Below are 16797 nucleotides of genomic sequence, written 5' to 3'. Positions count from 1 at the left end.
GTCATCTCAGTTTTCAGTGAGATATCTGACAGTATATTTAGCCAAGTTCATTAAATTTAACTGTTGAAACTCTCCATGCTTGACAGATCAAAGACACGTGGCATCAGCTGTATCGCCGACACTTCTTACAGAAAGCACTTGCCCATTGCAGCCTGTGCAAGAGGGGTTTCTATTACTACCAGAGGCACTTTGTTGATTCTGAGGTAAATAAGAAGGATGAGTGATTTTAATTTGCCTTTTTTCTCAGCTTTATCAAACTTGCATTCAATTCCATGTTGTTCTGTAATCTTCCCCCAGCTGGAATGCAATGATGTGGTACTGTTTTGGAGGATCCAAAGGATGCTGGTCATCACAGCCAACACTCTCCGACAGCAGCTAACCAACACTGAGGGTAATGATGAGGACTTGTTCACAATAACTGCTCTGAAAGGTTGTTTGTAAATCTGTCCTCCATTAGTCATTCACCTTTTTTTTTAATGCAAGCAATTTAAATCTGATTGTCTATTTTTTGTTTTTTAATAATAATTATTTACATTTTTTAAAGCTGTTTTATAACAAGTCTTTAATTCACTATTCTTTAGCATTGCTATGATGGTGTAAATTGTTCCATTTAGGGCATTTCTTTAGGACACAAGAGGTTTCATTACACTTTGGTGTAAAAATACAAAATAAAATTCAGCAGTCAGGTGAAACAAGACAAACGGTGAAGATTGGGTTGACTTTGGCAGAAACATAACTTTTTCTTCTGGTTCAAGCTTTGTTTATACTCAGGATACTTACTCAGCCAGATGTCATTAATATGTATTTAGTATTGAAATCGATCCCACTGCCAGTATCTTAAACATGCCCATAGTGATAAAAGCTCAGCTCTTCTCTCGTCAATTTTAATGATTCCAAAGTGACTTGATCACATAATTCATGCACAGAAAAATTCAGTGCATCAGCAGGGAATTAAACATTGATTATTATCCTTTTTATGTGGCTTGTTTTATTCATCTTAGTTCGGCGGTTGGAGAAAAATGTGAAGGAGGTCTTGGATGACTTCGGGGAAGACATGGAGAAAAAGACGCAGCTCATTACTGGCCGCAGAGTCCAGCTGGCTGAGGATCTCAGTAAGAAACAAACACACCCACTGCAGAAAACACACATTCTTTCCTTGACTCCCATGCTTTCTGATATGCTCACACAACCTGATTTAGTGCCTGTTTTATTGAGTTAATGTTAAATGAAGTCAGAAAGTTGTCAGTAGGTGGCAGCATTGTGTCAGGAATCTGGATTAACTACTCAGGCCGACCTCGGTTAATGCCTCAATCTGACAACACAAACAGGTTAAAGTGGCTTTACTCCACTTGATCAGCTTTTTTTTTGAAAGAGGGCTTGACTTTGCAGAGATCTCTGACGTTTCTTTACATATAGTACCATGGTTTTAACATAACCACACTAATAAAAGCTAGTGTTATCTGCAGGATTCCTAAGATATCCAAAGACCACCCTCAACTTTCTCTGTTTCTTTGAAAAACCTTGTGTATTGTGTATTTTACCCAAGCACGTTAATTAATTGTCTTGAGTCTTAAAGTTAAAGCACTATATAAAATGCCTTACATAATTTTTCATGTGTATTTAAAAACATTAACTGTGACTGCACCCACTTTTTAAAAAATGAACTTGTTGCCATCGTTATTGATGCATGCTTAAATCTTGGTTATTCACTTAAAAGTAAGGTTTCTTTTTCCCCATTTTTTCCCAAGTTAGTGACTCATAATTTCAAAGTATCTTTCTTTTTGTAAAGGTCATGCATCAGACCCAAAAGGAATGCAGCATTTGTTGCGTGCGGTTGGGATGTGGCTTGAATGAGCCATCACCAGAATTGCTCTGGTCTCAGCTTGAGCTGAGTGTTCCTGGCAAGCAGAGATGTATGTAGAGGGTTTCTGTGCTTTTGCCACTTGTGCATGCAGACCACTAAGTTTTTAAGGATTAACTTTGCTGCCAATAGTATGACGTGCATAAAATTTACTCCAAATCATACTTTGCCTTGTTCCTAAATGTAAGTTCACAATTAGTATATAAACATGTTTGTATTCAAAAAGTTCTTCTTAAATGTATTGTGAAATAGTTCTTTTACTGGTAATTTTGTTTAATGTTTTTTTTTTGTTTGTTTTTTTTAGAAAGAGGTTACATGGTTGGAAATTCCTACAACGAAAGTTCATTTCTCAATGAGTGAGGGGGAAACGTACCTGTTAATCTGAAAATATTTTCTTTAGGAAGTTTGAATTTTAGAAAACTTCCACATTTTGCATATGAAATAATTCAAGAGTAAAAACATTGACCAATTGCATCTTTAAAATTGGAGGGAACCTAGTTAGTAGATATGCTAGATGCATTTTATCCACATATCTCTGACAGTAGGGATCAATTTATGGAGATTTCTTGTCTTGTCCTTAGCAATGTCTTCCTGTAGCATCCTTTCTGTTTCTAGGTATGTTAGGCTAGGTATTTAAGTTTAAATAAACACGAGACATGTCACTTTCTCCTACATTTAAATAACCCTTTTTTTTATGTTTATTGAAACTCATTGCATCCCCTGTCACATTCCATTTTGCCTTCATTTATAGAGTGCTTCTGTTGTGCAGGCAAACCTTACAAAACATGAATGCTTTTTAAATGCCTGTGTAAGTCTATTAAAAATCTAGAAAAATACACCACCACACCCATGTTACTGCAATTGTACTCATGAACAAATCATGTAATAACAATCTCCATGAAGAGTCAATGAAAATCATTTTCTTGTGTAGATTTAAGACAGTAGGGTCAAGCACTCTCCAACAGCACAAAGACGCATCATTTTCAGTTGTTTTTTTAAGTAAATCCAAATCATCTGTGACACCAACCCAGGCTATGGGAGCAATTACTTGCGCGCACACACACACACACACACACACAGTCTGTCTTCATGCCACACACTGTCTGAAAATCCCAAAACCTGCCTGGCCTTGCAAACTCTATGGCAAGTCAATCCCGCACTTTTCCAAAGAGGCGTGACATTCACACTTCCCACCACCAAAGCCTCCCTTCACTCATAGATGTGGGAATGTGGTTTGAATCTGCCATGGGATCTTACAGGGAAGAACCACACCTGTGCGTGCACACTGTAACCTCTTATGAGCTTATGGGCAACATGGGAAATCTCAGTCAGTCATACCAACTAAGTAGTTTCCTGGCTGCCAGCTGAAATGAAGCACAGCCCTTATTCATTTTTGTATTTATGAGAAATTTATTAGTGCCGAAGAACGAGCATTTTCTGTCTATCTATTCTTCAATTAATCCATAAACCTTCCCCCAATAAGACAGCCACTCCAGTGAGTTTGTTGGAAATGATTCCTGTGATATTGAAGAACTCTGAAATGAAACCTTTTTTCTTTCTTTTCCAGCAGCTGTGAAAATGTAGGTTCCAGACTTTTAGCTTTGGCAGTCTGTCAGATAGATTTTGTGGGTGAGTGGAGGGTCTGGGTCATTAGCCGTCTGACACCGAGCTCTCTGCCTGGTGTAGCCAAAGACCCAAGTGTGTGGGCTTGGGTTTGTAGGTTCATCAGTTTATACTGACCTGCACAGCTGATGGGCTGACTGACTGAATCATGTGAGGGGAGCTTCAGTTTAAGTTTTCTGTACTCTATAAATTATTTTAGTGACTTATTGCACCTTTTGGACTCTGATCATATACTGACATGCCATTTTTGAGGCATTGTGGCTTTGAAGTTGTAACTTGAAGCATCCAAAGTCGATTGCAGTTTTACTGTGTCCACTCTGGTGTTAAAATTATCACATTTCAGTTATCAGGTGTGGAAGTTGTTGTCAGGGGACCACTTACAAACGCCAATGATTCACCATTTAATTTAAAGGTTAAGAACTTTTTACAGGACTTGTAAACACTTTTTTTCCAGTTGAGCGTTGCTGTGCAGAAATGGGGATTTTTGTCTGTTTCTGTCTGTGAAGCAGCCTTATTATTGGTATTATGAAATTATCTTTCCTCACAGATGTTAATCCCTCTTCTGTGACAGCAGGTTAGGTTGCCTCAGGCACAAACCATAACCCGACCCCACAAGTCATCCATTTTTATCCAACCTCAGTCCATCTCTCTGGATTTTTCTTCCAATGTTTCACTGCCCCCATCCAGTTCTGTCCAGCAAACTCGCTCACTGTCCATTCATTCCCTCCCTTTTGACAGAAGGAGAGCGAGAATAAGAAGTCAGGGAGGAGACCTTCACCTGACAACTTGTTTAAAAAAATGGAGTGAGGAGAGGAGAGTAAGGGAGAGAGTGCTGGAGACAGGGGAAAGGATAAACACACTTAACAAAGGCAGAAATGTGCTCCCAGGGGCGGTCTGCTGTTAAGCTCCATTTGCCCCTACTTGCAGACAGGCTCAACATTGCTCTGGTTACAAATAGAGGTCAGGTGTGTGTGTCAGTGAGTGAGAGTGTGAAAGCACCTTTAATGAATGGTACAGTGTACATTGCAAAGAGGTGTATGTGTGTGTGTCTGTGAGCGTGTGCCAGACCAGCTGTATGGCACAGCGCCGTCTCTGGAGCAAAGCCCAGGTCTAATGCGTGAGCACAGAAAGGAGACCACTGGGCTGTCACTGCTTCATTGGCCCATATAGAAACAGTGCCCTGTGTGTGTGCACTGGAAAAATATGATGATGCTTTGTGTGCAAAAAAGTTCAGTGTTTCCAGAATGTTTTTCATGAAGTGTTGATGGTTATTTGTGATAATGTAAACACTCCTACAGAAAAGAGAACCTACGGTCATGAACAGAAATCATCACCTTTACATTTTGTTGTTAGTAAAAAATAATAATTTGGCTTTTATAACAGATACTGTTTCTCTCTTCAAAGAAGGTAGGATGCTATGGCTGTGCTCATTTCAAGTTAGGAATTTTGGGAATCATCGTGTAATAGTCTAGAGCAAGTAAATGTTTTGTATTTGCTTGCATAGTTTGCTGTTTGATGAGTAACTTCAGCATTAAATCACTCTTTCATCCCCTCAACCCCATCCTCCTCTATGTCATCCTCTATAGGAGAGGTTGTTTGCTGATTTACTTAAACTGTTTGGACCAGCTACCTTTTTTTGTTTTTATTATTATTATTTTGTGAATATTTTAATAACAAATGAGCTAAAAATGTACATCAAAGTAAGAGTGTTTTAGGCAAATTTTAAGAAATGTGATTTAAAAAAAAAAAAAAAAAAACCAGTTGTCCAACCGGTACTTAAAAAATTATTCATATATTCACTGACGTTATATGAAATTTAAATCAAAGCATTTTACATTTTTTGCTATTTTGACTTCCAAATTCAAGTCCATTAGCCAGCAATGGCTTTTTTCCCTGTGAGAGCTGATGAACACCTGGCTATCAAACATGTCTTACTTTAACTACATAATCTTCACTGGAAGCTTGCTGGCATTGATGAATGCAATAATGCCTGGAAAATTATGGATTTAGCCTTTGTGTCGTGAGGTTACCTGAGGGGTAAGGAATGAGAGGTGTCAACAGAAGGTGCTCTGAAAATGGTGATAATGTGTTAAGTGTTTGCATGTTTGCACATGCATTCACTTTCTCCTGTTTCTGGTGTGGAAGCAGAATACAATAAAGCTCTGGTTGTCTGGGCTTGCTCACAGGAATGCTCTCTCAGCCTCACACTTCATGTTCTTTCATCTCCTCCCCCTCGTCTTCCTTTGAGCAGCTTTCTTCAGAGTGATTAGTGGGGGCTCGATGAGATATGCTTCTCTGTTTTCCCCCTCCTATAAGAAATGACGTGTCATCTTGGGGTGCTGTCTGCACGTGGCTGCAGGAAAGACAGTATCAATGAGTGTCATTTATCGCTAAAACATTTCATTTAGTTTGTGTATTTTGTCTGGCTTTTAAATGGACACAACATAACCTTTTTGTTTTTGTTGTTTTTGTGTTTTTGGTTTTTTTTTTTTTTTTTTTTTTTTTTTTTAAAGAAATTGTCATTTCATTTAATCTTTAATACATCCATTACATGCACCCTTTATAACTCCAAATGTAATGATTTTAGTTTTTTCCTCTTGGGGGAAGCATCCTCCTGAGAATTAGAGCATTTGGCTGAACTTTAATCTGATTAGTTGATTTCCTGAAGGCTTGCTGAGGGGCAGGAGAGGAAATGGCATCACTTTGTGCTCCATTGTTGGAATAGTAAGTTCTGATAACTGGTCATTAATGCAGAAATTTCATTGTTGCATGTTTTCAAGCATGTTCACTTTAAATCCAGCTGTATATGTTTGTTGCTGAAGAACAAAGTAGAGTATGAAGGTGAGCCGCATCGCAAACTGCCACAACAAAGCTTACAGATACACACCTCTGGTTTATCATTCCCTTATTACAACTGCTCATTATTTGCAACTTAGCAGCAACATGGGTTATATCATGTTTCAACTCATTATCATTTATTAAAAAATTCTTTTCATTTTTTTGCAGTGAGGTAGTGAGCATGCAGTTCATTATGTTCTTTGAATTTGTTTGATTTAGCTGCTGATTTTTTTTTTTTTAAACTCAATGTTTTCCATCACTCCTTCATGTTCATTCTATTGCTTCTGAATTTTTCTTTTCTTTATTGCTTCTTTTCTTGTTCCATATTATCGTCTCTGAATTAAATATACACAACGTCATAGTGTGGTTCTGTAAACGGTTCATATGTGAAGCAACACAAGTGTTTCCCACAGAGGAGTAAACTGCTGGCTGTTGGCTAATGATCCATTTTATTATTGGGTGTTTCAAGTACACAGACAGTAGATTTAGAGTGATCATAACACTAGCAGGGATTATGTAGAACTTTTCATGTTTTTTAATCTTTATTATACTTTATGAATGTTTCCTCAAGACTGCAATCTCCACTGTGTCCACAGTTTTCAGAAAATCAAAAAAGCTTTCATCATCTTATCTGGTTTTCTGGAAGTCTCTGATTCCGTTATTCATCATTTCTTTATCTTGTGTTATACAGGCAGGTTTGTCATCTTTAAATTAGTTTAAGAACTCAACAAATACATTATATATCCAGCAATTAGGCATAATTTTCATAACTTATCTTGCACTACGAGAGTTTTGTTATTTTCTAACCTTGTTCTTTTCTTCTACTTACTTCTCATCCAAGCTCTATCAAGCCAGCTGCCATCATTTACAAACGTCATGACCTGCTTCTCTTTTCACTTTCCAATCATCTGTCTTTCCTCCTTTATTCCCCCATGACTTCTCACTTCCTGCCTACACTCCAGTCCATCCATCCTCCCTCTCACATCAACACCAGAAACATCTTTCTATTGCACAGATATACAGTACATTGACAAATTGGGCTATCCAGGATGTGATTGACAAGGTTTTTTTTTTGTAAATAAATAATTTTTTAAAAAAAAAGCCTGCTAAACAAATTGAGACAAGTTTGAATGAAGCTCAACTGAGGAAAAGAGAAAAATAATCAAACTTTCGGCTAAATTGTCATTTAATTTTCTAACAATATTCAGACTTCATCATTCAGTTTAAATGGTTGCTGTAACAAAAATGTATCGTTTTTGGGTGTCAAAAACCTGTGCAATAAGCCAAGCAGATTTGTGAAGGGCAATCGGTTGTGTTTTAGGTGACAACCAATGAAACGGTGATAATGTAAATGACATTTTAAAAACAAAAACTATTATACACGAGACTCAGAAGCCGTCTCTGTTTCCACTCAGGGAAAGAGCGGGTGCAAGTATGGGAAAACAAGAGTAAGAGAGATGTGCGGTAATCACAGGGGAAGTTCAGCAAGGCTTCTGTTCACATGTTTCCAGCACAGTTTAGCCAACAGGGACCATTCCCACTCATCATACTGTCAGTCACACACACACACACACACACACACACACACACACACACACACACACACACACACACACACACACACACACACACACGTACACAAATATTTGACAACAGGTGTTGGTTAAGTTGAGATAATAGAAAAACCATATTCCCAATCTCCTTAACCGTTTCTCTCCTTAACCGTTTCGAACATCAAACTTTAGTGGATTTTTTTCCCACCATTCCTTATTTAAGACAATTTGACCCAGCTAGAGACTTTATAACAAATGAGAAGCATTTTCAGCTATTATTTTTACTTAAAACAGCAATAAAACAAGATTAGTAATGTTGTAATTATGCTACATTCTAACAGCTATTTCTCAGCTATAAACAGCAGCTTTTATTATGGCAAGAATTGTTATGCCATAATAATAAAAACTGGTGTATTGTTTTGTACTCATTTATATTGATGAACTCTTATATGACACTGACATTTTGTGTTTAGCTTTAAGAAAACTTTGTTTTGGCATTTTGTATTTACGTAGTGCCTTATTATTATATACTATGATACATGTGAAAGCACGGATACAACCTTGTTGGTATTTTCAAGATTAACACCTGCAGCCAAGTAAGTCCACCGTGGACAGGCCTTCTCTGGAGGCTTAATGGAATTCTAGGTGTGTTTCCTTCGTGTTTTATGGATGTGAAAGTGTGTGTGTTCTCTCGAGCAGCTGGGGACACCTGAGGGTAACTACAGTACGAGGGCAGCCGACCTGTTTTTATCTCTGTGGCCCCTTTAAAACAGAAGATCCATATAATTAATTGGCTCATCAGTCTGCTTAAGTGACACTATGCAATTATGAAGACGTGTGTCACTTTTATTTTGACGTTCATTCTTGGCTTCCTTCTGTCAGATGGATGACAGTGATGGAAAACTACAGCAGACAAAGTATTTGCCAGTAGATTAGCTGAGATTGCAGGTATGAGTCGTCTTCGGTGGTGGAGAGAGAGTAGTTAAAATATGAAAATGTTTGGGTTAAGATAATTAGAAAGTGCTATTAACACAACCATGTCTTATACAGAATAATGTAGGGATTTGATTATTTTTGTGCATGTAGTCAGAGCCTCTGTAACCAGATTCAACCCATAGATTTCTGTCACAACTTTGCCATAAACAATCAAGTTGGTAATCATTTGAAGCTAACACGTTTAGATCCTATCAGACTACTGTAGAGAGTGTGAAAGTCTGAAACAAGCCTCTTTTACAATTATTAATCAGCTTGCTTGGGATTATTCCAAAGCTGAGAATTGGTTAGAAAACTGGAGACCGGCATGTATGCAAGTGCTTTCAGACATAAAGCAGTGTACTCACACGGGCCGACTAAAATCCATCAGCAGTTAACCTCTTCCACACAGCTTTGGAAAACAGAAGAGAGTTACTCTGAGGAATTGCGACAAGATTTCACCTAAAAATGGGGTTCCTGACCCAAAATCCCCTGGCCCATGTGGATCCTCAAGGTGGATTAACATTTAGTTTCAGTACATGCCTCTATTGGAGTGCAAAAGGTGGCTCTTGGAAAACTTCAGACTCTTGCTATGATTTACACTTTGAGTCATACTCGTACTCAAAAGAGGAGGGGTGGTTTTTAATGACAGACTGAGGTCATGAGTTCCTGTTACAGTGTGTTTCTTACTCATAAGGTACTATTGACAATAACTGTTGATAATCTTTTCTGTGAACCTGTGCATCCAATGATATTGTCGCAATCAGACTTTAAAATTCAGTGTTTTCCCCTACCATTATGAGGATGGAGCCCTGCTCCCACAAGAACAGCCCCCACCTGCCCAAGACGTTCATGTTAATTTCATCCTCTTTGTATCACACATGGGGATATTCCCTGAGCTGTTACTTCTCTGAATTTAGCTGTTTTTTGTGTCGTCTGCCCTCTGACTGACCCCAAGCTTTGACCCCTTCAGACTTATGTATACCTCTCCTCAGGTTGTGCTGCTCTCTCCCAGGCATCTGTTTTCTAGATAAGAGCCATGAGTGCAAGCGCTGATTCATTGCTCTGTCACTGACATGCCATTTGGGCCGTCGACATCCTCGCCCTCCCTACGTCTCTGTCTCCTGTGGCCAGGTTTTTATAGCATGACGATACAGTTTTAGCGACAAATCAAGCAGCACGCTGAAGAAAAAGACTTTTCTGTTTGTTACATTAAGAGATCAGCTTTCAGACGTGGAAAGAGGGCATTTAAACGTTCACGTTCCCCCACCTACGCTGCAACCTTGGCAGTCACAAAATATAACCAGTGTCGTCATTAATGATGACAGGTTGGGACAGGAACCAAACCTCCACATTGTCTCTTAAAATCATGCTGAGAACTGCTGCTTTCTTGTCAGTACAACCTCTGAGGGCAGCATGCTGAAACGGCTTCAACCTTGGCTACAGTTTTCATCTACTCAGGTCACCAATTCTTCTTCTTCTGTTTTTTAAAGACACTCATTCTTCATGGTTCGTCCCTTTCACATCCTCTGAAGAACAATAGCCATATCCAGTAAGAATGAAATTGGTTATAAGGCCTCCTTGTCCTCTCCCTCCCACTTTTTTCCTCCCATTCTCCTCCACCCTGAACTGGCTACATGTCCAGCAGGGCCACATAGTCTAATTACAGGTCAATTAAAAGCCTTCTTGCTCAGTCCTCCTTCTGCCAGCACTGACCATAGCGGACTTGGGGGATCTCTGCAGAGTGCCAGTGAATGAGATATCATTTCATGTGGAGATCAGCTGAAAGAAGAGCTTGAAAGAGAGGATTTGGGGAAAAGGCCTCCCTCTCTTTCTCTCAGCCTGCCAGCATCCCTCCACCCTCGGCAACCCACACAGTACCAAACATCTTAAAGAAGGGGCCTCTGGGATAGAGGCTAGAGGATTATGGGAATATTCATGACCAGATAAAGGGGTGAGCGGTTGAATGACTGTGTTTTGGGGCTCATCTCTTAGGTAAACAGGAGCCTAAATGGAGTTTTAAATCGCTACTCCCTTTGCACAGCAAGAAACGGGCAGTAGTGACTGTCCACTGTTTTTTGTTTTCTTTTTTTTTTTTCATTTTCACAGCATGGTGAAAAGAAATCCTTCTCATGCTGTGGTCTTTTTGTTGCAAACAGATGGTGTTAGGAGAAATAAATATCTTTCTCACAGTTTTTATCCCAAGAATATTAGGTTCTCTGAAAGACACCATTCAGACATACTTATGGCCTCCTGGGCTCCTAAAAGTTGCTGAGGACTCATTCCAATGTCATTAAGCATTTTATTGTATGAAAATAGTTAATAGATTTTGCTGCCCTGATTTATAGTATGTACTCTACAAAATATCTCAAGAGACATGGGATGTATGTCATTTGGCACATGTAAACGTTTAACTCGAAATCATACCAGGGTTCATATTTGGTCTTTTTAGCCACTCATTCAAGAAAATTAGAGGAAAGTCGGCTTAAGCTAAGTCTTTATGGGTTATCTGTTGTGAGAGTCAGAAATATGAAGTCCTCCAGTCAAACTTCTAGTCCCGAGTCTTCCGTTTCTCTGCCCCCATTTGTTAGGTTCCCTGCGTGTGACCTTCAGTAAGAGGACTATATTAGCAACCCGGTGAGCACCTTCCCATCAGCTACATCTAAAACCAGTAAGGAACTTTGAAGCTTGAGCCAGGGGTTTTCCCAGGTTTTTGATGCACTGACAGCCACTACCCTCTTTTTCCCTGCACCAAGTAACCCCCCCCCCCCCCCCCCCCCCCAATACCTCCCATCTCTTTTCTTTTGGTCAGACAGATGTTGGTAATCCTGCTCTGGCTTGGATTGAGTTATGTTGTCTTGCGGTCGGGACACGTAGCCTAATCTGTGAGCTGCCTTTGAGCCATGCCCTGCGGTGGGCTGCATGTTGCAGTGGCGTACCACAGTGTTATGTTTCATTCAACCCCACACCTGCTGCAGTGACTTGTCAGTGTTCCCCCCCCGACAGGCCTTTTTAATACCTCCATTAGATGTAGTAATCTCCCCCTTACACCCTGCCATTTTGCCTGAGTGTGTTAACAGAGTATCAAAGGCTGGGAATTTTTTTCTTCTGCCACCTGCCAGCAGGGAACATGTAGGAAGGTGAAAAGGAGGTGGAAGTGGCAAGACTGTACAGCTCTTGCTGGATTTTAAGTCATTAGGGTGATTGTGTCTCTTTCACAGACAAACTTTCTGGCTCAGTCACTTTTTTCCCCCAACTCTCTCTACTTTTGTTTGGCATTTTTGTTTTTTTTGGCCACCTATCCTCCGTTTTGCCAGTTTGTGGGTGTATTGCTTCACCTCTCCTCACAACGCTTTGCTTTCCATCCATTAAAAAAAGGGATACCTCAACAGCAGTGCTCCCATCAAAGGAAGCTTCTCATAAGCCCACTGAGGATGATATTATGTTTCACTCCAAAGCATGCACAGTTATCACCTTTGTGCTGATGTGAAATGGACACTTGGGACTGGTGCTCTGAGGTCCAAACCACAATGATTTATCTTCCTAAAGAAGTCTTTGAAAAGCTGTGTTTTCAGTTGGTCTCCTCGTAGGAAAACAATCGACAAAGCTTCTCCTATGGATCTCATGTTTCTGATTGATCAAGATAGAGCAGCGCTAGTTTGTTCTTCAGAACTGGTGTTTGAGTTTGTGCTTGGGGGAGATCCACACAGATTAGCGAGGTTGATGGGGAAGCTGAAGAGGCAGCCAGACCCTGAGGTGCATCTGGCAATGCAAGCCATGGCTTCCTTTTCTCCGCCTTGGCCCACAGACTTGCTTTAGCCACTGTTTAATCAGCGATTAACTGCTTTGGCTAACCTGCTCATCTCGTGTGACGGTACATGTTGAGTGGAAGGATTTCTCTTCTTATGCAGTGTCTGGACAATAGAGTTTAATCGTGAAAATGAGTGAGCGACTCTTTCTCCACTTGATTTTCCCCGCTGTCATGTGAAATATTGTTATGGTGTCTCTCCTTCTGTCTGTTAGTAATGTGCCCAGAAGGTACATACTTAAAAAAAAAAAAAAAAAAAGCATGGTGGCAGCTTTGATGTGGAGACAGAAGCCTTCATCATCACATGTGTAAAGGAGGTCTGCCTTGAGGTTTGGCTGTCACAGTCAGCGAGCCATCTGGTGTTTTGGTGAAAAGTGTGAGGGAATTTCTACCTGCAGCTATTACAAGGATGAGTGAAAATTAGGTTTTTCGCATACTTTTGTGTGTATATTTAATTGCTTTCATAACATAATAGTATGATTATTCGTATCAGAACTTAAGAAAAAAAAATCTGCTTCTAACCAGCTTTTTTATTTATGAATAAATGATCCTCAAATGAACAGCATTGTATGACGTGTTACATTGTTATTTCGTTTACATGAACTAAGGACAGAAGTAGATTGTAAAGTGCAAAGCCACCGTTGGCAGAGATGACTTTAAATAATTTTCTGTGTGGAGTTATTGTTCTGAAGAAGAGCAGAACTTTGTTCCACTCTTTACAGGGTTGCATCAGATCAGTGATGTATGCAGGTATTCATACATGCACAAATCTGTTGAAGTCTTGCCACTGCATTTCAGTCTTCTTGAGATCAAAAGTCTTTTTAAAAAAAAAAAAAAAAAAAAAACTTTTCCAGAAATTTAGTATCAGATTTTTTTGGCTTTCATGGAATTATTTTCTTGTTGCAAGACAAAATTTCAGCCAAGCTTTAACTGTTTTTGCTCACATTTTTCTTTGGATTATGGTCAACTCAAAGACTGCAAGATGCCCATGGATGCCAAACAAGGCCCCATCATTCCTCTTTTTGATAGTATAAAGTAATTCTGCTGACATATGGCATTTATTTTTCAGCAAATGTGGAACTGTGAATTCTAATCAAACATGTCCAATTTGGACTTATCTGTCTAAAAGGCATCATTCCAGATTTATTAGGTTAGCTTTGCTAATCTAACATTGTGCTTCCTCAATTTTTAAAAATGAAAATTTCTTCTTGCAACTTCTTCCAACAAGCCAACTTTGGTCAAACTTTTTCTACTTGTGCTTCCATGAATTTAGAATTTAATAAGCTCGCTATTCTTGTCTAGTTTGAGGTGTCGCTCTTGGGTTTTTTACAATTTCTTTGATCATTGCACGGTCTGAGTCTCCTATATACTTAACTGTGATGGCTACTTCAGGAAATATTGCTAACTTTAATGAAGCTTTTCTACTTGTTAGTAAGATTTCTTGGTGTAGACTATAAACAGTTTGGAAATTACAATGTAAGCCAGGGGTAGGCAACTCCGGTCCTCAAGTCCCACAGTCCTGCAAACGTTAGGAGTTTCTCTGCTGCAACACACCTGGCACACATCAGATCTAATAAGCAGACTTGTGGAGAGCTTGACATCAAACTCTGCACAAGTCTGCTAATTAGCCATTAATTTGAATCAGCTGTGTTGCAGCAGGGAAACATTTGCAGGACTGTGGGACTTGAGGACCGGGGTTGTCTACCCCTGATATAAGCTTTATTTGATAGATGAGCAACTGTTGCTCTAAAATGACTGCTGATATTTGTTTGTTTGATTGTTTCTATTCAAACGAGGTTTTTGATGTTATTTTTGACAAGCTAACCCCATTTTTCTCTTCTTTGCAGAGAAAGTTCGAGAGATCCAGGAGAAACTTGAAGCTTTTATAGAAGCTCTTCACAACGAAAAATAACAGAATCAGGTATTTGTAATTACCTCAATCGTAAGTTTATTCCATTCTTTCTTCATCTTTACAGTGTGATTAACATAGAATATTTGGATCACAGCAGGGGAGTGCACATAACAAGACAACACATCTGTAAATGACTGTCATTGATCCATGGCTCTTCCTCAACACTTCTGATTTTACCACCTCTTTCTTGGCTTCTAGTCCACTCTTTGACACTGATGAAGTGATGATGTGCACAGAAGTATAAGATGAAGAAACCATTTCCTGGCTTTTTCTTTGGTTTCTATCCTCCCGTTTTTCTTCGGGACAAGAAAGGGACTTCTGCACAGGAGCCCAAACACCGTCAGAGCAGAAGGAAAATGCAAAGCTTGCAGTGTTGTCAGATGTCTGAACACTTGTTTTCAATAAATAAGGATTGTGTACATGTTTATCTCCATCCATTGTTCTGGGTTTTTTTTTTGTTGTTGTTGTTTTTCTTTTGGCTTTTCTTTCTGGCTTTTTTTTACGTATATGTGACCATACACAGTTTGTGTATTCACTGTCCTCTGTAAGGTTCCCCTGTTGGCACTGGTTCTGTTGGAATCCACAGCCTTGAATTACACAACTTTTATCTCTTCTGGTACTCTTAAAATCAGCCAGGTTATGTTGCCTGAAAATACAGAATTTCTCAGTTAACATTTGATATAGATGCACTTAATTTGCTTATTTCCCGATTCAGTCCTCAGTTCTCCATAGTTAAACACATTTTTATCACCAGTGAAGACCCATTAGCGGATTACGATTGGCTTTTACAGTGTTTGCTGTAATATATTATTATATTATTATTATTTGAATGGGTTTATTAGGTGAATGATGCATTTTTTTTGTCTGCCAAATGCACAAAAAGTCCTGTTTATTTTCAATATCATGTCTTCATGATATTGAAAATATCTAAGTCCACTTTCTTGTATGTTTAATAACATGTCATCCATTGGCTGCAAAGTTATCTCATGTTCTTTTAAATAATTAAAAATTAGATTAAAAAGAAATATTAAGCTTTTGAGAATTAAAGACATTAAATTTAGCAAAAACAATAAAGTGACTTTTCTCAAGACATACAACAGGTTTTATAATCTGCCATCAACAATTTGATGAATTGATTTAGATTTTAAGACCCATGTCACACAACACTTTAATTTTCCATTTTGGACCTGGTTGTTAGTCCTGCATCATCAGTAAATACAGTCTTAATGTATTTCCAACTGCACACACTTTGATACACTTTTGGCTGTAATGATTTGTCGACCTGTTTTCACACACTAGAGATACATTTGTGATAATCCTCTCATCAGTTTATGACTAGTTTTTGAGCTGAAACACTGCAAAGCCAGGAAAAAATATTTTGTCCTCAGAATCATGAAAGAGGAACATGTCTATATTACCTGCAAGTAAAATGTATGTTTTTATCTACTCCCTGAAGCCTTTTCAGGCCTGGAAGCTTCACTATATGTCATTCACCTACTTTCCTTAGTTTAAAGCCTCTCACATGCTGCTATCTGCACCCTCTTCATTTCACCCGCTCTGATTCATCCCGTCGCCCACGACTGCTCATTCTTCTGTCCTCCAAAATGATTGATGTAAATGATTATCTTTTTGACTGAAAGGAGGGCTTGAATGATGTTCAACTATTCATTCAGTCATTCATTCATAAGTGTATATGGGTATATATATATATATATATATATAAATTATGTGCATTCTGCACTGAGAAAGTAAACAGGCAGACATGGAGCTACTGTCATGTACAGCATGAGTATGCAGAGTGAGTCACTTATGTAACAGAAAATTGGTCAGTTGGCTGGAAAAAAAATGTTTTATGTTGTAGAAAGTTATCTGTGCACGATGTACCCCATCAGATGTGCTTTATTTATTTAATTTGTGTTCAAAATGAAATTGAAAATAAAGTTGACAAAAGGATTTTTTTTTGTTATCTGTCATGTCCCAACTTTAAACAATCATTTGTGACGGTGGAACCTGATTTGATGCTGAATTTGTTGTCTGTCTGATTTTGGTTTATGGCTCGATAGCTTTTATGTGTTGCATTAGATTGAGCTTTATTACAGAGCTGCAAGCTCTGGACTCCAGAGGCAAAAATGTCATGACTAAGACTGTGTGAACACTAATTTTAGAATATTTCATGCCCTTTCTTATTTTTTAAACCACGTTTTTAAATAATCCTGTTTTGTCAATCTTA

At 38.8% G+C, this 16797-nt stretch overlaps 1 protein-coding gene across 5 annotated transcripts in view; it reads left to right on the top strand.

Annotated features, from left to right (window-relative positions):
- opa1 (OPA1 mitochondrial dynamin like GTPase) overlaps positions 1-16520 on the top strand; it is a 33042-nt gene extending 16522 nt beyond the window's left edge. For 4 of the 5 annotated variants that reach the window (XM_079245430.1, XM_079245428.1, XM_079245429.1 and 1 more), the window contains 5 exons: positions 87-203; positions 298-391; positions 1002-1112; positions 14503-14576; positions 14662-16520. In XM_079245430.1, coding sequence (XP_079101556.1) covers positions 87-203; positions 298-391; positions 1002-1112; positions 14503-14567 — 387 coding nt within the window. In that variant the 3' untranslated portion in view covers positions 14568-14576; positions 14662-16520. The remainder of the gene's footprint in view (positions 1-86; positions 204-297; positions 392-1001; positions 1113-14502; positions 14577-14661) is intronic. The other variant, XM_079245427.1, reaches the window with a different exon arrangement.
- Positions 16521-16797: the final 277 nt, after the last annotated feature.

This window comes from Telmatherina bonti, assembly GCF_933228915.1.
Source record: "Telmatherina bonti genome assembly, chromosome: 8".
NCBI lineage: Eukaryota > Metazoa > Chordata > Actinopteri > Atheriniformes > Telmatherinidae > Telmatherina > Telmatherina bonti.
The sequence above is the reverse complement of the archived record's forward strand: the minus strand, read 5'-3'. Positions and strand labels throughout refer to the sequence as shown.